General features: G+C 54.9%; 1 protein-coding gene across 1 annotated transcript; it reads left to right on the top strand.

The window, feature by feature from the left end:
• The first annotated feature begins 1540 nt into the window (after positions 1-1540).
• On the top strand, positions 1541-24396 carry KCNG2 (potassium voltage-gated channel modifier subfamily G member 2). Its single transcript, XM_061399467.1, has 2 exons — positions 1541-2193; positions 23301-24396. The coding sequence occupies exons 1-2, from the start codon at positions 1561-1563 to the stop codon at positions 24099-24101; spliced, it is 1434 nt and encodes a 477-aa protein (XP_061255451.1). The 5' UTR covers positions 1541-1560; the 3' UTR covers positions 24102-24396.
• Positions 24397-25075: the final 679 nt, after the last annotated feature.

Raw genomic sequence — 25075 nt, 5'->3', positions numbered from 1 at the left:
ACTCAGTGATAGTTTGCCCATTTTTTTCTATTAAGTCGTTTAAAAAAAAAAAATCTACAGTGCTTAAATGCCTCCTATAACCCACACGGTGGATGGGGAAGCATTTCAGGGCTCTTGTTTCCTGAATAAATTATGCAAAGTCTGTATTTTTTGTCTTTGTCTTGCAGATGTCTCTGTTGCATTAGCTTAATGGTCAGAAAGTGATTGGACAGAGCATCTCAAATGCCTGGAACAGAAACAAAAACCAGTTTCTGCAGATTAGTTGTGTGTGTCCGGGCACTTCAACACCAGCAGGCTGTCCCTCACCGCACGCCCCCCACCTTCACGTCTTGCTGGTGCAGAGCCTGCAGGGGGGTGCAGGGGAAGGTGGCGGCTTCTCAGGTCTTTCCAGAGCATGCCCACGGCCCCAGGCATGTGAGCCACATTCTAGGTTTCCAGGAATTCCTCAGAGCTTTTCAAAGCATCTCGTTCCCCAGCCTCTTCTCCCTAGCCTTCTGGTTAGCCTGTTGTTTGCCGTGACACAAAGTTCATCCCTTGTCTCGGCAAACGTTTTCATGTAAGTGATTTCCACAAGCTGCTCGGGTGGCCACCTCTGCCCTGGGAGAGCCCTGAGTCGGGGGAGGTACAGGCAGGCCCTCTGATGGGTCTTTCAGGGGCGCCCCCAGAAAGGTCCCAACAGTTACGGTCCCCCCTGAATGGGGTGCACTCTCCCCCTCCCAGTGCCAGTCGTGGTGCCAGGAACGCAGGGTGTCACCTTCAAGGCTATCACGAAGCTAGGGGCAGGTTAAAATGCTGAGTTAACATTGTTACCGAGATTCAGGGGTTCTTTCTCAAGTGTTCCCCCGGCTGCTGCTACCCTTTGGTTAGTGTCTGGAGTTCCAAAAAAGTCAATTCTGATGGGGTTTTTTCTCCATCTTTGCTTTAACGGGAGGATATTTGGAGGTCCTTGCTATGCAGTTTTCCAGTCACTCTGAATTTTAAGTGGAGAGCCAGGAATATATATATTTTGCAGGTTCTCCTGATAATTTCAGTGCTGTCAGCCCTCAGTCCACACTCTGAGAACCATCCCTCTCCCCTCCAGAGGACTGCCCGGCCCATGTCCTCGCTCATACTCCCGGGTAAAGAGGCTCCGGGCTGGTACTTGCTTGTTTCCTGTGTTCCATCCCTGTGGCCACAGTGCAGGGAAGCGCCTGGTGCCCGAGCGTGGCCCCATCATGTTAACAAGCACTGAGGGGGACCATTCTGGCAGGATTCGGGGAGGACTGGAACCTCCCTTCAGTAGTGTGGAAAAGAACCCACAGGAGTCCATGCAACTTCTGTGATGTGGTTCCTGACTCAGGAACTCTGTTTCCAAACAGATACGCAGATGTAAAGGGGGGGCCTCAGGGATGCAGCGGAGAACTAAGCGCCGGAGCCGGGGGAGCCCTGGGTTCCGTTTGGTCCCAGGCCCCTGGGTCGCGCGCAGGCAGGGTGCCCCCAGCTCCATCCTGCCTGCGGCCTAACACGCTCTCCGTTCCTTTGCAGGCCCAGCCTCCCGACCCCGGCGCGGCGCATGGGGCCATGGCCCTGCTGCCCGGGCCCGCGGAGCGGCGGGGCGGTGGCGGCGGGGCCCGCGCCCGGCACGTCATCATCAACGTGGGCGGCTGCCGCGTGCGCCTGGCCTGGGCCGCGCTGGCTCGCTGTCCCCTGGCGCGCCTCGAGCGCCTGCGCACCTGCCGCGGCCACGACGAGCTGCTGCGCGTGTGCGACGACTACGACGTGAGCCGCGACGAGTTCTTCTTCGACCGCAGCCCCTGCGCCTTCCGCGCCATCGTGGCGCTGCTGCGCGCCGGGAAGCTGCGGCTGCTGCGCGGCCCGTGCGCCCTGGCCTTCCGCGACGAGCTGGCCTACTGGGGCATTGACGAGGCGCGCCTGGAGCGTTGCTGCCTGCGCCGCCTGCGCCGCCGCGAGGAGGAGGCGGCCGAGGCGCGCGCGGGGCCGGCGGAGCGCGGGGCACCAGGGAGCCCGGCCTGCACCCCGCGACCTGGCGGGCGGCTGGCGCGCGGCCGGCGGCGCCTGCGCGACGTGGTGGACGATCCGCGCTCGGGCCCGGCCGGCAAGCTCTTCGCCTGCGTGTCCGTGGCCTTCGTGGCCGTCACGGCGGTCGGCCTCTGCCTCAGCACCATGCCGGACATCCGCGCCGAAGAGGAGCGGGTAAGCGCGGGCCAGGGCAGCTGGCAGGGCACCCGGGCTGGACTGGGGCTGGGACAGGCGGCCGGGCTGGGCAGGGCTGGGGGTGGCGGAGACGGAACTGGCCGGGGTGGTGGGGGTCAGCGGGGACCTAGGGCTGGACTCGAGTTGCGGCCTGGAGGCAGCTGGGCCAGGGGATGGAGGGGCGCCCACGGCCTGGTGGCCTTAGGCACCCCTGCCCCGTTGGTTGAAACCATGGGCCCTGGAACCACCGCCCCAGCTCCGGTTCGGGGGAGAGAGCCGCTGGCACCGCGGGGGCACCAGGCTGTCCACTGCTGGCAGAGGCTCCAAATTTCTGCCAGTTCTGAGAACTCAGTGAGTCCGCTGGTCCGCGGCCTTCTCACCCATCCTGTCTGCCGGCCGGGCCCAGAAGCTTGGACAATTCGGAGCTAAAATGCCTGCTCTAGAGAGTGCTGTGCTGTAAACTCGAGTCCCGTCATCCTGGACCAGAAGAAGGGGACCTGGGAATTCTTCCAGGCGCCCAGCTCCTGCACTGGCTCTGTGGAGGTGCTGGGGCTGGTGTCTGAGCAGTTGGTGGACTTCCTGCTCCCTTGTTGACCTGAGAGGTACAGGTGGAAGTGTCCTCCATGGGTTAAGGTGTCACCCAGAGCTCACAGGTGTTTGTGTGCTGCATGCGCCCCGGAAGGTCTCAGGCACATTCTGGGAGGCCGGAGTGGATGGTGTCGGGGCTGGGGTCAGGAGGGAGGAGCTGCTGCGTGTCTGATGATGTGACTGTGTTGCCCTGCACAGTGCCACCTGCGTTTCCTCATGGAGCGGCAGGGGGTTCCCTGCCTGCCTGCTCTCCAGCTCCAGCTTCCAGGGGTGAGCATTGGACTTGAACACCCCCACCCCCGTCCAGGTGGAGCAGGTCAGAGCTCCCATAGCCCCTCCCCGAGAGCCCCTCGCTGTCTGGGGTCATGTCCAAGTTCACCTGATGTGGTCAGCTCATTATTCAGAGATGCAGAGTCCGGTCCTCTGGTAACAGCTGTGAGTGGGCTCCAATGGGAGCCTGGTGACCCTGACTGCAGATCAAATTTAAATGTAAATTTTAGGAAATTGGTTTCGCTTCCTTCATTGTTTGGGTGTCTGATTCCTGGGCTGTCATTTCCAGTTGTCTTAACTAGACCCAGGTTTTGGATTCTGCTTCTAAAGACGTGTTTGGACTTTCTAAGCAGCAATAACTCCATACAATCTGAGGAGGAAACCATTTACGCAAGAATCAGGGAACAGAAGTCAGGGCTGTGTCACCAGAGACTGAGCCGGCCTTGAGTCTCCTTGCTGGCCCCATGTCAGCCACCATTCATATCCATCACCCACCTCTTCCTCATTTCCAGAAACATCACTTCCTGCCACCCGACACTGTCTCACCAAATGAGTCCTCAGGTTAGGAAGTAAGGACCCCAGTGGGTGAGCACGTGCTGTGTCCATGTGTTGGTGAATCCATGGACTTATACCTGTGTCCTGTGCCGGGGTACCGGCACACTGCATACAGTAGGTGCCAAGTCACAGTAGGTGGTGTCACTGCCACAGGAAGGAAAAGGTTTTATGTTTCATCAACACTGAGTGTGTGAGGCAAAATACACATGAAATTCACCAGCTGAGCTGTTTTTATGCGCAGTTCAGTGGCATTAACTACAGTCACACGTGCACCATCCGTTGCTAGAAATCTCTCATCTTCCCAGACTGAAACTCTTCCCATTAAACACTGACTCCGCAGCCCCCAGAACCTGCCTTGGACCTTCTGCCTCTGTGGATCTGACAACTTTAGGGACTCATTTAAGAGGAATCAGGCAGGCACCGCGTTCTTCAGGTTCACGGCGTTGTGGCAGGTGTCACACTCCTTCCTTCTTAGGGCTGAGTAGCGTCCCCTGGCATGTGTCTCCTCTCCTTACTCGCCCGATGTCCATCCGTGGCCCCTGGGCTGCTTCCCCCTCTTGCTGTTGTGACACGCGTTGCTGTGGACACGTGTGCGTGTGTCTGGTGAGTCCTGCCCTCGGGTCTGGGGCTTGTCCCAGCAGTGGGCCAGCTGGCGTCTGTGATGATTCTGTGTTTATGTTTACGGGGAGCTTCTGCTGTCTCCCCTGCTGCTGCAGCCTTGACTTACCAGGGAAGTTTCCAGGCACAAGGCGTTGGAGATGTAGGGCAGAGAAGAACGTGAAACCCTTCATTATTTTCTTGATTGTTGGGTTTTTTCCCCAGTAGAATTTAGCCTGGGCTAAAATATTATCTGTATGTGATCTCTGATTTTAATTAAGTAGCTAAGTAATTTCTTTTTAAAATTTCAAGTCTTCTCTTGAAGGCTCCAGAAAGCGTCCTCTGAGGGGCTCAGCACCGACCGTCCCTTGAGCCTGAGGTCCTGTCTTGCACTAGCAAGGATGCTTCCGCGGGGCACCCACACTCTAGTGGATGGTCCAGATCAATGCACTCAACTTCCTCCTGGAAAAGGATCTTGGGGAGCAGGAAGAGTCCTCAGGAATCAGAGGTGGCTGGTGCGGCTCCGTTATCATCAGTCTGGGGATGTCGCTCGTCATCTCTGGCAGCGTTAGTGTTTGGTGGTTACTTTTATGTGTTGGTAAAGAAAAGCATGGAGGGAGAGGAAAGATTAGTATCCTCCATTATTCAGGGAATCATAGGAAAACAGTTCCGTGGTTCCTGCTGCAAGCCCATGAAATGCCCCCTTGAGTGAGTGGGGCCCCTGAAGGAAGCCCCCCGCACAGAGACCCTGGCTTTGGGGCGGCTGGGGCGTGGCTTTTGGGCACAGGAATGTCTCCCTCTGCCTTGGCCTGGGCGGGTCTCACTGTTGGAGTCTCTTGTGTTGCTTCAGGGTGCCTTCCCCGCCCCAGGGAGGACTCTGCAGCCAGACTGCTCAGGGCGGCTGAGAGCAGTGGGCAGAGGCCCTGGTGCTGCCTGAGGCTGTGCAGGGCCTGTGTGCTTGTTGGGGGCTTCTGGGCAGTCTGCCCCACCAGAGTCCAGGCTGTGGCCATCCCCGAGTCTCCTCGATGCCCGGGAAGCCCCTGTGGCCAGTGGTGGTTCTGTCAGGAATCTGCTTTCACATGTCGTAACTGAATGAGAGCTGGTCTCTGCTTTTCGTTGTTTATAGGATGGATGATGGGAAAAGCATACTTGTGGGACGAACCTTGAGGACGCTGTGCTAAGGGAAATAAGCCAACTGTCAGGACAGAGCCTGTGTGACTCCACCCACCTGAGGCGTTTGGAGTCAGCAGACTCTTGGAGACAGAGGTGGACGGGCTGGGCAGGGCGGGCGGGGCGCAGACCACCAGAGGGAAGCAGCCAGGGTTCCACTGCATCCGGCGCCTCACAAGGTACCAAGGACCCTCAGCCCTCACGCTCAGCGAGAGAGCAGTGGGCCCCGGGCCGAGGGGGGCCCCAGGCTTAGGGGGGCGCCAGGCCGAGGGGGGCCCCGGGCCGAGGGGCACGCAGCCCCAGCCCTTGCTGCTTCCTGCTCCGCCCATCGAGATGCAGGGGGTGGGGGGTCCCCAACTCCATAGTCCTCACCTCGTGGTCCAAGTCAGAGCAGGCGAAGGCCACGGGGCAGCTGAGGGCTGGGCTCCGCCTGGGTGCCCGCCCTGCGCGACCCCCAGGCCCCTTCTCTGGCCCCCGCCGTCTGAAGCTGGCTCAGCAAGCACTGAGGCCTGCTTCTTGGGGACTCGTTTGGGGTCGGGCCTTGATTCCGGCTCTGTCGTAGACCTGCGTGTGTCCCTGCTGCTGCGAAAGAAACCACCACCAATGGCCTCCTCAAACTGCCAGTCTGTGCCTCGTGGTCCTGCTGGGACCGGGCCTCCTGCAGGGCTGGTTCCTCCAGGGGACTCCCTCCCTCATTCCAGGGCCCCTCAGCTGGTTCTCCTCTCCTGCTGTGGTCCCCTCCCTGTGGCCAGGAGGCTCCAGCTCCAGGGCTGACCCCTGACCTCCTTCCTGCATGTCACCGTAAGAGCCCCAAGCCAGAGGGAGGCGAGCCCCCCATTCTGCTGCCTTGGGGTCTACAGCGCCTCTGGCCTCACTCCTAGGGTGTTGGGGGCTCAGTGAAGGAGACAGAGCATGTTTCTAGCCGCTCCCCCAACACCTTGCTGTCGGGTAACATGCAGACATCAGGTGCGCCCAGAGCACCCCGTCCCTGCTGAATACTTGGTTCTGTGAGAGGTGTGTTCAGCGTGGTTAGGCGACCCCAGGAATGGGCGTGCACACTGGCGCCCACCCCGCTGGATGTCGCAGCAATCAGATGCTAAGGACAGGCCTTCGGAACCAGAGAGGCCTTTGTTCTGGCAGTTGGCTCTTGGATTCCTCCCTGCGGGGTGTTGCCTGGAGACGGTGCGGGGCCTGCGAGTAGTGAGGCCCGGGTGCACACGCCGGCCTGGGGAACAGTGAGTCCTCAGAGGCTGTGCTCAACCCATCACTTCCTTTTCACGGAGGCTGGTGTTTGGCTTGCAAGTCGATTTTTAACTCTAAGCTCATATGATTAAATCAAGACCCACATAATTAGTTATGGATTTCATGAGTGCGACTTCGAGCACCAAATTCATGAAGACACTTGGCAACGGCATCGGAAGCTGGCGACAGAGCTGCTGCTGCGTGTGGGCACAGACACGCTCGTCGAGCTTAACAGCCTGAGTCGGGCTGAGGGCTTCACTGCTCCAAGCTGTCAGTCAGGGCTCCCCAGCTCACAGACAGAACTGGTGCAGCGGGCTTGCAGCCTGCTTCGTGGGGCACGGGGCACGGCCTGCTGCGGTGTGAGAAAGCACGTCACCGTCTGTGCACAGGCTCAGGGGCTTTGCCTCTGATGACTCGACCTGGAGTCCCCCCAACCCCCGACTTGGACGACGTCAGGCCTTAGAGTTGATAGTGAAGTTTCTTAGACTTGGGGGGCTGCAGGATGGAATATAGGCGAGAAGGACATGAATTTGGGGTGCTGGGGGCAGAATGCTGCCATCTGAATGTCACATTCCCAGAATTCGCAGGCTGAATCCCAAGCTCAGTATGTCAGGAGGGGGCTTCTGGGGGTGACAGAGTCGTAAAAGTTGAGCCTCGTGATGGGATTAGTCTCCTACAACAGTGCCCACCCAGAGCTGCCCACCCATTCGTCTGGAGCGGACACAGTGAGAAGCAGGAGGCAGGGACCCACTAGACACCAAGTGTGTCGGTGCCCGGACCGCGGACGTCCAACTTGAGAGCCGCGAGCAATGAGCTGCTCTTTCAGCGCCAACAGCAGCAGGGCTCGAGCCAGTGGCAAAGGAGCCCCTGAGCACAGGGACCTGGGCTTCAGTCCAGCCCCTGACTGCTCATTTCCTGTCCACGAGGGCTAAGAATGCTGTACTGGAGCCACTGCAGCAGGACAGGACCTCAGGGCCCTCCCACGCGCGTCAGCCGGACTCCTGGCCCCGCATCCAGGAGGCTCCAGTCCCACCTAGCAGGGGCCGTCTGCGTCCCGTCATCACACCGTGCCAATGGGCTGCGGTGCTCCCTGACGCGGTCAGGCCCAAGAACCTGAAAGGAGGAAGGGAGGATGGACCCCAGCCAGCTGCCGGTGCAGCCACCAACTCCAGAGAGGACCCTGCCCCCAAGTCCCAGGACCGAGCTGGGGACAGAGGCTCCCAGGGCCCTGGGCTGGACCATGAGTCTGGCTGATTGGGTTTCTTATTTGCAAAGGTCTGATCCAGGAACCGACACGACCTGCTGGCAGATACTCCGCTGCAGGCGAAGCTGGGTCTGGTACAGGTCCAGCCCTGATCATCGTGCTCTTCTGTGAAATGAGGGGGGCCCCAGGACTTCGAGGAAGGTGAAGCGGCAGCCCCTCCCCACAGGGAGTCTCGTCTGCAGCCCACACTCTGGCCTGGAGCCCCTGCCAGCCCCCAAAACTGCAGGCCAAGCCCCAGCAGTCATCGGCCACTGCGTTGGAGGGAACACTGGCTGTTTTCACGGGGGACCCTCCTGCCAGACTCTGAAAGGCTCTGGAAACAGAGCCACACGTGCCAGGGGATAAACATGGAGCTCGGGGCATTTTCCTCTACTTTCCACATAAATTTGGCAGAAAAAATAGGGGATTTCTGTTTTGGATTTGTGCTTTAGTCTGAGGGGAAAAAAAACTTATGCTCAAATGCCTAGAATAGAAACTACAAGGTTCTTTTTTTTTTTTTTAAGACAAGTTTTTCGAGCAGTTTTAAATTCACAGCAAAATTGGGAGGAAGGTGCAGAGAGTTCCTGTGCACCCCCGCCCCACCCTTACACAGCATCGCCCATCATCAGCCTCCCTGAGAGTGACGAACCTCCGTTGGCAACTGCCCAAAGCCTACGGTTTACATTAGGTCTCCACCCCATTCTGTGGGTTTGGACACAAGTACGATGACCTGTATCCACCATAACAGTGTCGCTCAGAACCATTCTCCTGCCCTGAAAACCCTCTGTGCCTCCCCTGACCCCCTCCCCTTCCCCAGGCCCTGGCACCGCTGATCCTTTCACTTTATCTGTAGTTTTGCCTTTTTCAGAATGTCCTATAGTTGAAATCCTTTGCAGATTAACCTCTTTCAGTTAGTAATATGCATTTAAGTTTTATCCATTTTTTCCTGACTTGATAGCTTGTTTCTTTTTGGCCTTTAATAATACCCCATTGTTTGGACGTTCTGGGGTTGGTTTACCCACCACTGACTGAAGGACCTCTTGGCTGCTTCAGGTTTGACAGTTATGAACAGAGCTGCTATAAGCACCTCTGTGCAGGTTTTCTTGTGAACATGTTTTTTATTCCTTTGGGTAAATACCAAGGAGTGTGGCTGCTATATCACTAGGTAAAATATACTCAGTTTTTTACAAAAGCACCAAACTGCCTCCCAAAGTGCCTGCCCCGCCTTGCCTCCCCAGCGACACTGACTGAGAGCCCCGCTGCTCCCCTGCCGCCAGCATCTGTGCTGCTGGCGCTCTGGACGTGGGCCTTTCTGACAGACGTGGCGTCTCCGTGTTGTTTTCCCTTGCATCTCCCTGATGACATATGAGTGGGGCGTCTTTTCATGTGCTGGTTGCCATCTGCGTATCTTCTTTTCTCCCATATTTACTGAGAACCTTGGCGGGCCCTGGCAGCAAATCTCCCAGTAAATCTCAACAGGTACCCTGGAGCTTAGGACTCTCAGACTTATTCATTATTCACACTGAGCCTCCAGCAATTGAAAACCACAGTTCAGGTTTTCCTACCAGTGCTGGTTCCAGGCGGCTGTGAGTCTTGCCCCTGGAAGCCTGGCTCCCTGCGTTCACCCGGCTGTCACTCCAGTCTTGGCGGTAGTGGTTTGCCCTGTGCCCTCCCTTCTCTTACAGACGTGAGAAGAGTGTGTTTTTCAGTCTGTTCAGATTTTTAGTTGTTCGGAGGGAGTGGCAGCTGCCAAGCCCCTGACGTGCAGAACTGGAGACCGGTCCCAAGACTCTGCCATGACCTAGCCAAGGCTGTGGGTTCACCTTCTCTGTCACACAAGAGGCAAACAGGTGCTGGTTAAGTTCTCAGACTTAAACGCAGACCAGGGCTCCCACCCCAGCCCCTGTACAGACTGTTGAAGACCCAAAAACACGTGGTCTCCTTTCTGAGCCTGTTTTCTCATCTATAAAATGAGGATACTTCAGAGTTGTTGAGATTAAATTGAATAATGCTTGTGAAACGGCTTTCGACAGTGCTTTGCACAGAGAATTACCCTTTTGCACACAAGGTGCTGCAGCACACATGGGCCACGGGGCAGGTGGAGGCGAGGAGGCCGTGTCCAGGCGCCGGCTTCTGTGGGGGACACAGTGGGAGCTGCTGGTCCGCGGAGGGCGGGAGTCGGATGGGGGAAGCCAGTCCGCAGGCGCAGCTGGAGAGGCAGCCGACCCGTGCTGCGTGGCTGTCCACAGGCACCTCGCTGCACCCAGGGTGTGAGCGGAGCCTGTGGCGAGGCCTCTGCCTCCCTGGTGGTGGAGGTGGCTGGTGGGGTGGCTGGGAGGCAGAGGCGGGGCAACCCCCTGGCCACCTCCCGCCCGCCCTCCTGCAGCCACGAGGAGTCCCCGCGGGGTTCCCTGCATCCAAGTCTGCGCTGACCCCCTCTGGCCACTGCCCTCGGCTTCAAGAACCTTCCCGTCTCAGCTGCCTCACTGGGGAGGCCACAGTCCTGTTCTCCATACAACTGCCTAAATCAGGAGGGATGGTCACTTGCTCCAGATCCAGGAGGGCGGGCAGGCGGGTGGACGCGGCCTGAGGAGGAGGCGGTGGGGCCTGTGGGTCCCTGCAGCCCGCACCCACCCGGCCGGCCCCCAGGGTCCCCCAGGCAGCTGCACCCCCCCTACTGGGTGGCCCTGACGTGCGGTGACGAGGACGTGCTGGGCAGCTGGGGCCTGAGGGGGAGGGCCAGGAGTCACCTTATGTTGCAGGAGGACCTGGGGTCCCCTGCCCTGTGCTGGCAGCACGGGAGCCGCTGTGAGAACACTGAGCATGGAGCAGATGTGGCTGGGGTTCCCAGGGCCTCTCAGGTGCACCCGAGCCCTGACCTCCACTCTTCCCTCCCAGGCCTGCAGCGTTTTCTTTAAAAGCCACGCATTTAAGGCAGGGAGATTATATGGCGCCAGGCAGTGGCGGGAACAGACCTGAGCATTCAGGTGATGCTAGGCTCCACTGAAGCCCTAGATGGGGCTGCCCTGGTGACTCAGCTGGTAAAGGATCCACCTGCAATGCTGGAGACCTGGGTTCGATCCCCAGGTCGGGAAGATCACCTGGAGAAGGGAACGGCTACCCACTCCAGTATTCTGGCCTGGAGAATCCCTTGGACAGAGGAGCCTGGCAGGCTTCAGTCCATGGGGTCACAGACTCAGACATGATCGAGCGACTTTTCAAGCCCTAGATGTTAATTATAACATGACTGTACATTTTTAATGAGAAGACACTGCCTGTTGTAATTCAGCAAATTGGCTGTTCCCAAACGAAGAGCTCGTGCTGTTTATTTTACCACAAATACTAACTCATTGACATCCGTCAGAAGTTTGGTGAGGGTCAGGGTCAGGGTGTGCGTGGGACACCCCTGCATTGGAAGTTCCTAGGGAGGGGGCGGTGCTCTGAGGAGCACAGTGAGGGGGGCCTGGAAGACTGGCTCTTCCTGATACAACCTAGAAGTGAGCATCTGGAGAAGTAAACCCGGCACGCCCACGGGAACCTCCCTTTGGGCACAGCTGGGTGCAGAGCGGGGAGAAACCAGCCACCAAAGCTCAGATCCTGCCTGGATGGTCAGCCAGGCCCCCCACCTGCCCGGATGGCCTGTCCCTCTGCTCCCCCAGCGGCCCAAAGAACATACCCCTCAGAGAGTGTCCTGGTTGTAAACACGATGCTTGCTCTTCGCGGAGGCTGGGCAGGTACAAAGCCATATGGAGAACAAAGTGAAAATAAACTGCGAGGTAATTACTGAAGCCTGAGTGCGCCTCACTGCCTCTGCTCCGGAGCCTCTCGTGAGACTGGAGGAGAAGCGTGCAGGCAGCGTCTTGGAGCCACTTGGTCCCCTAACAGTAGCAGCCAGGGAGTCCTGTTCTGTAGTTTTACGCGTCCCCTCCTGCTTCCAGCCCTTCCTGTCACCAGCCCTGCTGGGATGAACACTTTGCTCACCCAGCTTCCACCACTCAAACGCTCACCTGATTGGGTCCTCAGCTGTGCCCATCTCGGGAGCTGTACCCATCTGGGGCCTGCAAACCCACGCCCCACATGCTGCCCCGAGGAGGCCTTGCCATGCCTTTGGGAGCTCGAGTCCCCAGACCCTGGCCTACCAGTGCTGGGTGGCCTGGTAACAGTTTGCCTAGTTCTTTAAAAAAAAAATTTACCTTCTGCTTTTTAAACTTCTGTTTGCTCACCCCTGGAAGCCGACACCTCACGTCTTCACCTCCATTTATACTTCCCACAGTCCCATCGTCTTCGTCTACCTGCCTGTGTGGTCTGTTCTCAGTTCCCTGTGAGCATCTCGGGATTTCTCAGTGGGAGACAAGCAGGCGGCCTCAGGGGGCCCCTCACCACGTCCTCCCCGTGCAGCCTTCCCTGCCCGCCTCTCCCTCTGTCCTTCGCCCCCAGGATGTCCGTTCAGTGCTGGCCACAGCCCCGGTCCCACCCGTGAGGAGCTGTGCCCTACCCACGTGTCTCTACTCTTGGCTGCGGGGTGGATGTGCAGACACAGTCAGCAGGGAGGGCCGCCTTCCTGGAAAATATCGCCTCCTGATGAACCCAGTCAGCACTGGGCGCAGGAGCTGGGGCCCCTCCTGCCTGGGTCGTGGGAGCCGGGAAGCGTCGCAGGACCAACTGTCCAGCTTGGGCGTCTCTGCCCTCGTGGAGGAGCCATGTCTGAACCCAGGCAGCCAGGAAGGTGCGGTTAAGTCGATGCTACCAAAGGTTCTCAGGGAAACTCATGCAGCTGTGCGTCGGGGGCGTGTGCACGGACGGGTGGGGCCAAACCCAGCACAGAAGAGAGGAGAAAGCGCATCTGTGCCCTTGGCAAGAGCACAGCCACTGCTGTGGATGCACCCCAGGACCAGGGACTAAGATTGGGGAACAAATGAGGAGCAGTGGCTTCAGATTTGTGTCCTTGTCTGTGACGCAGGAAGCATTCAGACTGGTGGTGGGGAACCGTTCTCCCCCGAGATGGACACCCCGCTTGCTGATCCGTGGGCGGCGCTGCTGTCTGTCACCAGCTTGCTGTCTGTGTCCATCTTGGCTCACGCTGGTCACTTCCGCGGGGATGTTGGGGCCCTGGGGGTCTGCTCCTCAGGGCACCAAAGTGTGAGATGCTGGTGACTGCAGTTCTGTCTGATTCCAGAACCCCCGCTGGGTTCAGGCCGGCACATCACGCTCAGGAGGGTCCATGGAGGTCGAGAGGGCCAATTGGAAGATAAGCTCCTTCCATCCAGGGCAGGCAGAGGGTGGAGGACTTCACAACAAGGTATCTTCCTTTCTTTCTGTGTTAGCCCATAAAACTAGTCCACAGGATGTTGATGTGAAAGTGAACTGACAGCTCTGCTTCAGTGCAGGTAATTTCAAGTGAGCGCATTCATGACTTATATGTAAATGACTGCTTGATCTTTTTATACAATTTGTTCTCCTAAGTGGATTTAATATTCCTTCTCCTGATTATCTATTTGTACTATGAGAGTCTTTTATCACAGATAATTGGAAAAAAATAAACTTCAACTAAGTTCAAAGGCAAGTTATTATGAATGTTAGTAAATTGAGTTAATAAATATTTTCCTTTAAGTGCTCATGGGAGGCAGAGAGAAAATCTCACACAAAGCTGTTATGAGTGGATACATTAGTAAGGACAGAGCATTCACCCTTCTCAACATCCTGCCACACGCCGGCCTGTTCCCAGCTGCAGACAATAGCTCGGACCGGCTCCTCTGCTGGACATAGGGTCCATGCTGGATCAACAGAGGGGTGCGAATTGGTGTCCAGAACACACACGGGCAGCAAGGGGACACGTGTTTTCAGAATCTGATTACCCTGGATAAACACAGGCAGAGTCTGCCTGCCTCGGAGTCTGCGATGAAGCGCTCCTGGCATTGGGGGCCTCAGGCTGGGCAGCAGGCGTTGGCGGAGCTCAGTGCTGTCCTTGTGGTGAGCAGTCCACCCTGACCTCCTGACCGTCTCGTCACCCTCACACCTGGGTTTATCCTCAAGGAGCAATGGTACTCGGGCGTCAGCAGGCTCCTTAGCAGAACAGACAGCACAATTTTCGATGCTCTGAAAAGAGAACAAAGCCGGGATTGGGAGCGCGGCCAGGCCAGGCCTCTCCTGACTGCACCCAGGATGCTGGCTGCCCCATGGCCCGCGTTACTGAGGAAGCTAGTCGGGGTGCCTGCTTATTCTGCTAGAAAACTGAGGCAGCGTTGGTGCCATGGGAGTGCCGGGCCGTGGAGGCTGCAGTTTGCGAAAACGGTTCAAAAGCCACTTTGTTAGCTAGGACATGGAAGCAACCTAGATGTGCATTGGCAGATGAATGTATAAGAAAGCTGTGGTACATATGCACAATGGAATATTACTAAGCTATTAAAAAGAATGCATTTGAATCAGTTCTAATGAGGTGGATGAACCTGGAGCCTATTACACAGAGTGAAGTAAGTCAGAAAGAAAAACACCAATACAGTATATTAACACACGTATATAGAGTTTAGAAAGATGGTAACAATGACCCTATATGCAAGAGAGCAGAAGAGACACAGATGTAAAGAACAGTCTGTTGGACTCTGTGGGAGAGGGCGAGGGTGGGATGATTTGGGAGAATGGCATTAAAACATGTATATTATCATATGTGAAATAGATCGCCAGTCCAGGTTCAATGCATGAGACAGGGCACTCAGGCCCAGTGCACTGGGATGACCCTGAGGGATGGAATGGTGAGAGAGGTGGGAGGGGGTTCAGGGTGGGGGATACATGTACACCCGTGGCTGATTCATGTCAGTGTTTGGCAAAACCACTACAATATTGTAATTAGCCTCCAATTAAAATAAAGTAATTAATTCAAAATAAAAAAACCACTTTATTTGCAGAGGGGCCTGGTGGGGACCGCCCTGGCCTGTCCCCTGGGCTCCACCCCACCCATGGTGACACTTCTGGCCACCTGCCCTCCCCCGCAGGAGCCCCGAGCCTGGGAGTGGGTTTGGGGTGCAGCCACAGAAGGTGTGGGAGAACCGGCCGTGGGCTGAGCCAGCCCCCATGCACCCGCGGGCACCCGGATGGGGAGACTGCCGCCTGCTGGTGAGGGGACCCCACCTAGGCCCCACCTGACCTTCTCACCTGCGAAGCCCAGGGGCTCGGCCACTGAGGGGGAGGCCTGTCAGGAAAGGGTGAAAGCGGAGCCTGAAGGAGCCGGGAGCCCCAGGGCCCGCGGGGCAGGCCCATGAGTGCGCGGCTGGGTGGGGCAGGCTGGCACTGCTCTGGGGGCGCTTGGAGATGATGGAGACGTGGGGGAGGGAAGGACCTCGGGTGTGTAGATTTACTGCTGACCCAATTTTGGCCAAATAGGCCAGATGTGTCAAATTATGATGAATTAGGGTCATTTTCTAAAAGTTCCCAAAATAGTTCCCTCCACTTATCCTCCTGAATTTAAGAGAGTGGTGGGGCGCAGGGGTTCGCAGGCCGAATCCACTGGATTGACCTGCCTCTGGGCAGGTGTGGGGGCCAAGGGGCTGCCTCCCGCCCGCCCCAGGGGGGCCTAGGGTCTTCGTCCCTCGTCCTCCTGCACTCAGGGTCACCGCCTACCCGATGGGGGCTTGCGGCTGGACGTGGCCAAGAGATGATGGGGGGGCCAGGAGCCCAAGTTCAGCCTGGACGAGGGGACGTCATACGCGGGTGTTCTTGGGGTGTGGGTCATGGGACCCCCAAGCACTTTGTGGGCTGAGGTCATCAGACTCCAGGTGAGGATGGCGAGTCCCCCTTCCCGCTGCCAGGGCTTCTGCCCCGTCAGCCCCACGGCCCCTTCCCGCCTAATTCCCTCCGTGTCCTGAGGCCCCCAGGCCTGGCAAGGAGGGCAGAGGCCTGGGGTGTCAGGGCTGCCCAGAGGAGCTTTGGCCTCTCAGAGCCTGGCCCCAGCGATGCCCAGGCTGCCCAGAAGAGCTGAGGCGGAACGAGGCCGCAGGGGCCATGGGGCTGCCAGGGTAGAAGCCTTTCATATCATTTTGTGTATTTATCTGTGGCTGTGCTGGGTCTTGGTTGCTGGACCGGCTTTTCTCTAGTTGTGTGCTCGGGCTTCTCATCGAGGTGGCTGCTCTCGTGGAGCAGTACTCCGGGCACTCAGGCTTCGGAGGCTGTGGTGCGTGGGCTCTAGAGCGCAGGCTCAGCAGTTTGGCTCCGTTGCTCCACCACATGTGGGATATTCCTGGACCAGGGATGGAACCCGTGTCTCCTGTGTTGCCAGGCAGATTCTAGATTCCCTGAGCCACCAGGGAAGCCCTAATAGTTATTTCTTAGCAACAGCTCTGCTGCTATTTGACTCATACTGTACAGTTCACCCCTCTTGAGTGTATGATTCCGCTGTTTCTGGAGTGTGCACAAATTCTGGAGCCACCACTTCCGTCTGATTTTAGAGAATCTCCATCTCCCAGAAGACCCTGGTGGCTGGTTCACACACTCCTCAGCCCCTCCCTGCTCCTGCCAGCCCTGAGCTACCAAGGCTGTGTCTTAAATATTTCCTTGTTCTGGATCCTGAGAACAGAACCACCCAGCATGTCTGGCATGACTGGACCCTCTCACCCTGAGCTGTCTTCAAGGTTCATCCATGTTGTAGCAGGAGTCAGCGCTTCATTTCTTCCATGGCCCAATAGTATCCCAGTGTGTGTGCAGCTTCCAGATTTTTAGTCCATCCGTCAGCAGGTGGACATCAGGGTTGTGTCCAGCTCTTGGCTGTTGTGACTTACTCGACCATGAACATCCATGTATAGGTTTCTGTGTGCACGTGCGTGTTGACTTCTCCAGGCACACACCTAGGAGTGGGATGGTTGGGCTGTGTGGCCACTCCATGAGGAAGGTTTGGGGGCACAGCCAGGCTCTTTCCAAGGTGACTAGACTGTGGCACGCTCCCATCAGCAGTGCACGAGGCCTGGTTTCTCCTGCACTTGTTGTCGGCTCTTGCACTCTGGCTGCCCCGGTGGGGGTAAAGTGGGAGCTGAGGGTGGGTTTGCCCAACATTTCCCGGGTGATGAATGGTGTTGAGCCCCTTTTCATGTGCTTCTCAGTCACTTGTGTATCTTCTTTGGACAAAGGTCTATTTAGATTCCTTGCCTATGTTTTAAATTGGGTTGTCTTTTTTTTAATCATTGAATTGGAGGAATTCTGTGTTCTCAATGCAAGTCCCTTATCACATATGACGTGTACATATGTCCTTCCATTCTGCGGCTCGTCTTATACTTCCCAGACACTCTGTGTTAGTGTCTGTATTAGTCTGCTCAGTTCAGTTCAGTCGCCCAGTCCTGTCCGACTCTTTATGACCCCATGAACCGCAGCACGCCGAGCCTCCCTGTCCATCACCAACTCCCGGAGTCCACCCAAACCCATGTCCATTGAGTCGGTGATGCCATCCAACCATCTTATCCTCTGTCGTCACTCTCTCCTCCTGCCCTCAATCTTTCCCAGGATTAGGATCTTTTCAAATGAGTCAGCTCTTCGCATCAGTATTGGAGTTTCAGCTTCAACATCAGTCCTACCAATGAACACTCAGGACTGATCTCCTTTAGGATAGACTGGTTGGATCTCCTTGCTATCCAAGGGACTCTCAAGAGTCTTCTCCAACACCACAGTTCAGAAGCATCAATTCTTCAGCGCTCAGCTTTCTTTATAGTCCTACTCTCACATCCATACATGACCACTGGAGAACTATCGCCTTGACTAGACAGACCTTTGTTGACAAAGTAATGTCTCTGCTTTTAAATATGCTATCTAGGTTGGTCATAACTTTCCTTCCAAGGAGTAAGCGTCTTTTAATTTCATGGCTGCAGTCACCATCTGCAGTGATTTTGGAGCCCAGAAAAATAAAGTCAGCCACTGTTCCCACTGTTTCCCCATCTATTGCCCATGAAGTGATGGGACCGGATGCCATGATCTTAGTTTTCTGAATGTTGAGCTTTAAGCCAACTTTTTCACTGCTCTCTTTCATTTTCATCAAGAAGCTCTTTAGTTCTTCACTTTCTGCCACAAGGGTGGTGTCATCTGCATATCTGAGGTTATTGATATTTCTCCCAGCAATCTTGATTCCAGCTTGTACTTCATCCAGTCCAGTGTTTCTCATTATGTACTCTGCATATAAGTTAAATAAGGAGGGTAACAATATACAGCCTTGATGTACTCTTTTTCTTATTTGGAACCAGTCTGTTGTTCCATGTCCAGTTCTAACTGTTGCTTCCTGACCTGCATATAGGTTTCTCAAGAGGCAGGTCAGGTGGTCTGCTCTTCCAATCTCTTTCAGAATTTTCCACAGTTTATTGTGATCCACACAGTCAAATGCTTTGGCATAATCAATAAAGCAGAAATAGATGTTTTTCTGGAACTCTCTTGCTTTTTCCATGATCCAGCGGATGTTGGCAATTTGATCTCTGGTTCCTCTGCCTTTTGTAAAACCAGCTTGAACATCTGGAAGTTCATGGTTCACATATTGCTAAAGCCTGGCTTGGAGAATTTTGAGCGTTACTTTACTAGCATGTGAGTGAGAGAGAACTTGCTCAGTCGTGTCCGACTCTTTGCGACCCCGTGGACTGTAGCCTACCACGCTTCTCCATCCACGGGATTTTCCAGGCAAGAATACTGGAGTGCGTTACCATTTCCTTCTCCAGGGGATCTTCCTGACCCAAGGATTGAACCCGGGTCTCCCGCATTGGAGGCAGACGCTTTAACCTCTGAGCCACCAGGGAGCCACTAGCATGTGAGATGAATGCAACTGTGCAGTAGTTTGAGCATTCTTTGGCATTGCCTTTCTTTGGGATTGACATGAAAACTGACCTTTTCCAGTCCTGTGGCCACTGCTGAGTTTTCCAAATTTGCTGGCATATTGAGTGCAGCACTTTCACAGCATCATCTTTCAGGATTTGAAATAGCTCAACTGGAATTCCATCACCTCCACGAGCTTTGTTCATAGTGATGCTTTCTAAGACCCACTTGACTTCACATTCCAGGATGTCTGGCTCTAGGTGAGTGATCACACCATCGTGATTATCTGGGTCGTGAAGATCTTTTTTGTACAGTTCTTCTGTGTATTCTTTTTTTTTTTTTTAGACGAGTGATTTTATAACAGTTTTTAATGCAGCAGAACTCAGTTTTCAAGGAAAATCTAACTTAGAACTTTAATAAAACAGATCCAGATAGAGCATCTCTGGTTGAAGGGAAGAGAGGGAAAATGTATGCCTATCCACCCAGTGTTCCTTTCTTTACTGCTTCTTCCCCACTTGGCAACTCCAGACTCCTCGCCAGGGAACAGGGCCTTTAAAACATCAGTGTGCATTCCTTATTTTATAGAGGCTGGATGATGGATTACATGATCGTTGTCATGAAACTCATTTGAAACTCATTTGTGACTGAGGGAGAACATGATGTGATAAAGCCCACAAGAAACAAAGCAGCAAAAGGCAGCATGGAACTTGGAGCCTGCCCAACAGTGAAGACAACGCAGGGTTTTAAGGAACAGATGAGGGTGTGTGTGTGTGTGTGTGTGTGTGTGAACATTCTAAGTTCTAACATTCCAGGAAGGAGTTGCAAAGGTGGTAGATTTGTGAGTCCATGAAGACATTCAGTGTATTCAGTGTTCTTCTGTGTATTCTTGCCACCTCTTCTTAATATCTTCTGCTTCTGTTAGGTCCATACCATTTCTGTCCTTTATTGAGCTCATCTTTGCATGAAATGTTCCCTTGGTATCTCTAATTTTCTTGAAGAGATCTCTAGTCCTTCCCATTCTATTGTTTTCCTCTATTTCTTTGCAATGATCGCTGAGGAAGGCTTTCTTATCTCTCCTTGCTATTCTTTGGAACTCTGCATTCAAATGGGTATATCTTTCCTTTTTTCCTTTGCTTTTCACTTCTCTTCTTTTCACAGCTATTTGTAAGGCCTCCCCAGACAGCCATTTTGCTTTTTTGCATTTCTTTTCCATGGGGATGGTCTTGATCCCTGTCTCCTGTACAATGTCACGAACCTCCGTCCATAGTTCATCAGGCACTCCGTCTATCAGGTCTATTCCCTTAAATCTATTTCTCACTTCCACTGTATAATCATAAGGGATTTGATTTAGGTCATACCTGAATTGTCTAATGGTTTCCCCCACTTTCTTCAATTTAAGTCTGAATTTGGCAATAAGCAGTTCATGATCTGAGCCACAGTAGGCTCCCAGCCTTGTATTTGCTGACTCTATAGAGCTTTTCCATCTTTGGCTGCAAAAAATACAATCAGTCTGATTTCGGTGTTGACCATCTGGTGATGTCCGTGTGTAGAGCCTTCACTTGTGTTGTTGGAAGAGGGTGTTTGCTACGACCAATGCGTTCTCTTGGCAAAACTCTATTAGCCTTTGCCCTGCTTCATTCTGTACACCAAGGCCAAATTTGCCTGTTGCTCCAGGTGTTTCTTGACTTCCTACTTTTGCATTCCGGTGCCCTATAATGAAAAGGACATCTTTTTGGGGTGTTAGTTCTAAAAGGTCTTGTAGGTCTTCATAGAACTGTTCAACTTCAGCTTCTTCAGCATTACTGCTCGGGGCATAGGCTTGTATTACCGTGATATTGAATGGTTTGCCTTGGAAACGAACAGAGATGATTCTGTCGTTTTCGAGATTGCTTCCAAGTACTGCATTTTGGACTCTTTTTGTTGACCATGATGGCTACTCCATTTTTTCTAAGGGATTCCTGCCCACAGTAGTAGGTATAATGGTCATCTGAGTTAAATTCACCCATTCCAGTCCGTCTTAGTCTGCTGATTCCTAGAATGTCGACATTCACTCTTGCCATCTCCTGTTTCACCACTTCCAATTTGCCTTGATTCATGGACCTGACATTCCAGGTTCCTATGCAATACTGCTTTTTACAGCATTGGACCTTGCTTCTATCACCAGTCACATCCACAGCTGGATGTGGTTTTTGCTTTGGCTCCATCCCTTCATTCTTTCTGGAGTTATTTCTCCACTGATCTCCAGTAGCATATTGTGCACTTACCGACCTAGGGACTTCATCTTTCAATGTCCTATCTTTTTGCCTTTTCATACTGTTCCTGGGGTTCTCAAGGCAAGAATACTGAAGTGGTTTGCCATTCCCTTCTCCAGTGGACCACATTCTGTCAGACCTGTCCACCATGACCTGTCCGTCTTGGGTGACCCCACACTGCATGGCTTAGTTTCATTGAGTTAGACAAGCATGTCTATGTGGATCACAAGTCCATGTGATCAGATTGGCTAGTTGTCTGTGATTATGGTTTCAGTCTGTCTGCCCTCTGATGCCCTCTCTCAGCGCCTACTGTCTTACTTGGGTTTCTCTTACCTTGGACGTGGGGTATCTCTTCATGGCTGTAGGTGCAGCTGCTCCTCCTTACCTTGGACGTGGGGTAGCTCCTCTTGGCTACTAGTCTTCTAGGGCTGCTGTAACTAAGTATCACTGACCATGTTACTGAACAGAAACCTGTTTTCTCATAATCTCAGAGGCTGAAGTCTGAGATCCTGGTGTTGACAGGTTGCTTTCTCCTGAGACCTCTCCCCTTGGCAAGTGGACGATGGTCTTCTCCTGTATCCTCACATGGTCCTGCCTCTGCATGTGTGTGTGTCTCCTTACCTCCTCTTCTCAAAAGGACACCAGTCCTGTTGCTGGACCAGGGCCCACACACAACCTCATTGTAGCCTTGTTGTTCAGTTGCTAAGTCATGTCTGATTCTTTGCAACTCCATGGACTGCAGCACACCAGGCCAAAATATTGGCGCTTTAGCTTCAACATCAGTCCTTCCAATGAATAATCAGGGTTGATTTCCTTTAGGATTGACTGGTTTGACTGGTTTGATCTCCTTGCTATCCAAGGGTTCTCAAGAGTCTTCTCCAGCATCACAGTTCGAAAGCATCAATTCTTCAGCATTCAGCCTTCTTTTTGGTCCAACTCTCACATAGGTACATGTCTACTGGAAAAACCATAGCTTTGACTAGACAGACTTTGGTTGGCAAGTTTAATCTATCTGTTTTATCTTGTTTGCTCCTGATTTTGGTATCACATCTGAGAAGAGGCTGGAACCACTGGTTTTCAGTCTGAAGACCTTCCTTTAGAGTTCCGTAAGGTAGTTCTCAGTGTCTGTTCTTCTGGGCTAGTCTTCATTTCACCTTCATGCTTTGATGACAGTGTTGCTGGATATAGGAGCCTCAGGTAGGCAGGTGTTTTCTGAGTGATGTGAACACAGTTATCCACAGCTTCCTGCTGAGATGTTAGGTTGTTAATCTCACCTGAGTGACCTCTCAGGTGATCGTCGCCGTCTCTGCTATTCTCAAGATTTTCTCCTTATCTGTGGCCTTCAGTATCTTTCCTGTGATGTCTCTTCCCTGGCAGAACTCAGCAAGCCTCCTGGGTGTGTGGGTCACTGCTTTTCAGCAGATCTGGGGGGTTTGCAGCCACTGTTTCTCAAACACTCTCCTCCTTGCTCTTCCCCCTCCCGCTGGTACCTGATGCCACGGTGCTGGCCCAACCCGCGTGTCCCAGGTGCTCGCTGTTCTCAGCCTGCGTAATCGCCACCGGCAGTCTCCTAGTTCTCCAACCCTTTCTTCTGACAGTTTACATCCACTGCTGAGCTCCTGTAGTGAATTTTCTGTTACTGTATGCTTCAACTTCAAATTTTCCATTTGACTCTTTAAACATTTTTCTTTATTGATATTCTCCATCTGATGCTATGAACCGGCAATCAAATTTTCTTTAGTTTTGTGACCATATTTATAATGGCAGTTTTGAAGCTTTTTGTTAATCTGACATTTGGTCATTCTCATAGGCAGTTTCTGTTGCCTGATTTTTTTCTTTTTTCTGATGTATGGGTCATACTTTACTGTTTCTTTGCCTGCCCCATGATTTTTTATTGAAAACTGGGCACTTTAGGTGATAAAATATCCAGGAACACTGGATATCGCCCTCCCCACTTCATGTTACTGTTCTCTGCTGAGTGTTTAATGATTGGTTGGATTATTTTAGTGAACTATTTTATTATCTTTTTGGTATCTCCCTGAGCAGCCTCCTCCATGGTCTGGGACTTTTTTTTTGGGGGGGGGGGGTCTTGATTCAAATACCAAAGGCTCTCTTTAAAATGAATTTCCATAGATTTTCCTGAACAAATGTTTCATCTGCTGTTGTCCTTGGAATGGCTTCCGCAGCTTTAAGTGGTTTTTTTTTTGTAAACAAATTCCCCTACTTTGCTGGGGAGCGGGTCACCTGAGCTCTGCTCACTGTTTCGCAGGAAGCCCACCTCCTAGTACTTCTTTTTTTAAAAAAACAGTAATTGGTTTTTTGTCCACAACCCTTGCCCTGCAGTGCAGTCATCTGGAGGAAGGGCAGCCCAGGAGGGATAGGCCTCCGTGCCCTCAACAGGAGTCCCCCTCTCCCTGCAGGGCGAGTGCTCCCCTAAGTGTCGCAACCTGTTCGTGCTGGAGACGGTGTGCGTGGCCTGGTTCTCCTTCGAGTTCCTGCTGCGCTCGCTGCAGGCCGAGAGCAAGTGCGCCTTCCTGCGGACCCCGCTCAACATCATCGACATCCTGGCCATCCTGCCCTTCTACGTGTCGCTGCTCGTGGGCCTCGCGGCCCGGCCCGGCGCGGGAGGCAACAAGCTGCTGGAGCGCGCGGGGCTGGTGCTGCGGCTTCTGCGGGCGCTGCGCGTGCTCTACGTGATGCGCCTGGCGCGCCACTCGCTGGGGCTGCGCTCGCTCGGCCTGACCGTGCGGCGCTGCGCGCGCGAGTTCGGGCTGCTGCTGCTCTTCCTCTGCGTGGCCATGGCCCTCTTTGCGCCGCTCGTACACCTGGCCGAGCGCGAGCTGGGCGCGCGCCGCGACTTCTCCAGCGTGCCGGCCAGCTACTGGTGGGCCGTCATCTCCATGACCACCGTGGGCTACGGCGACATGGTGCCGCGCAGCCTGCCCGGGCAGGTGGTGGCGCTGAGCAGCATCCTCAGCGGTATCCTGCTCATGGCCTTCCCGGTCACCTCCATCTTCCACACCTTCTCGCGCTCCTACTCGGAGCTCAAGGAGCAGCAGCAGCGCGCCGCCAGCCCCGAACCCGCCCTGCGCGAGGACAGCACGCGCTCCGCCTCCGCCTCCGCCACCGCCACAGAGGACGACAGCTCGCAGAGCCCGGACGGTGCCGGCTCGGCCGGGGCCTCCGCGGAGGGGCCGTGGGCACCAGCGGGGCCGACCTGACCTGCGGGGGCAGTTGGGGGCCTGGGGGCGGCACCGCGTCCTCGCCCCGCTCCGCTCGGAGGGGCGGGACGGCTTTGGGGCCCGGCTCCTGTCGTCAGCCTGCATGTTGCTCGACGCGCGCACACCGGAGCTTGGCCCGGGCCTGACCAGGCCTGACTCGGGGGTCAAAGCCATCCTGTGCTTGGAGTAAAGAGTTTCACCCTAGGAGCACCACCAGCCTGTTCTGCGCTTTCCTTTTTTGTCTCCAGAGTTTTGACTCCATGGCCAACTAAAAATAAATTCCACAATCCCAGAAGTTCCAAGCCTGTAGCAAATGCCAGAAGGGCACACTTGTCCTTCAGCCTCACCCTGACCTTGCCCCGCTGGTCACTGTGGGGCTCAGTGGGGTTGGGGGGCAGCCTTGGGGAGCTGTGGGGAAGGGGCAGTGCCTTCCTGCTCCTGCCGTCACCCCCCGGGGGCATGCCCCCTCAGAGGGGGGCATTCCCGTCACCTCTGTAGAAGCCACATACCCACCAAGTGACGGGGGCGCTTACAGACCCAGTTCCTTTGGGGGGGGGCGTGTGCCAGCCCTGACCTCTGACCTCCCTTCCCTACCCCTCACCTGCTCTCCCCTCGGAATGCCCAGCAACGCTGCAGGCCTGCATGTCAGCCGGGGGCCCCACGGCCTCCCCGGGCGCCTGGCCCCCTCCCCGGGCGTGCAGCTGCTGGAAGCTGGTCATGACTGAGCTGCTGCTTCTCTGGGGAGGGGAGGGTCTGTGCCGATGCAGCTCTTCAGTCAAACGCCTGCTCCTCTGGAGGAAAAGACTTCCTCCTGGGCAGGGGGGCTCACTGACTGTCCCTCTGAGGGTCGTGGGACACCCCCTCTTCGCTGCAGTGGCCCTGAGGGCCCCCAGGAGCCCTGCAGAACCGAAGCCACCGCGGGTCACAGGACGGGTGCTGTGGGCCGTCCTGCAGAGAACCGTGTGGGAACGGGG

This window comes from Bos javanicus, chromosome 24 (assembly GCF_032452875.1).
Source record: "Bos javanicus breed banteng chromosome 24, ARS-OSU_banteng_1.0, whole genome shotgun sequence".
In the NCBI taxonomy this organism is placed as follows: domain Eukaryota; kingdom Metazoa; phylum Chordata; class Mammalia; order Artiodactyla; family Bovidae; genus Bos; species Bos javanicus.
The sequence above is the reverse complement of the archived record's forward strand: the minus strand, read 5'-3'. Positions and strand labels throughout refer to the sequence as shown.

Coding starts and splice junctions, on each gene's coding strand:
- KCNG2 (XM_061399467.1), top strand. CDS start 1,561: ATGGCCCTGCTGCCCGGGCCCGCGGAGCGGCGGGGCGGTGGCGGCGGG. Junction 2,194..23,300: donor TCCGCGCCGAAGAGGAGCGG/GTAAGCGCGGGC, acceptor CTCTCCCTGCAG/GGCGAGTGCTCCCCTAAGTG.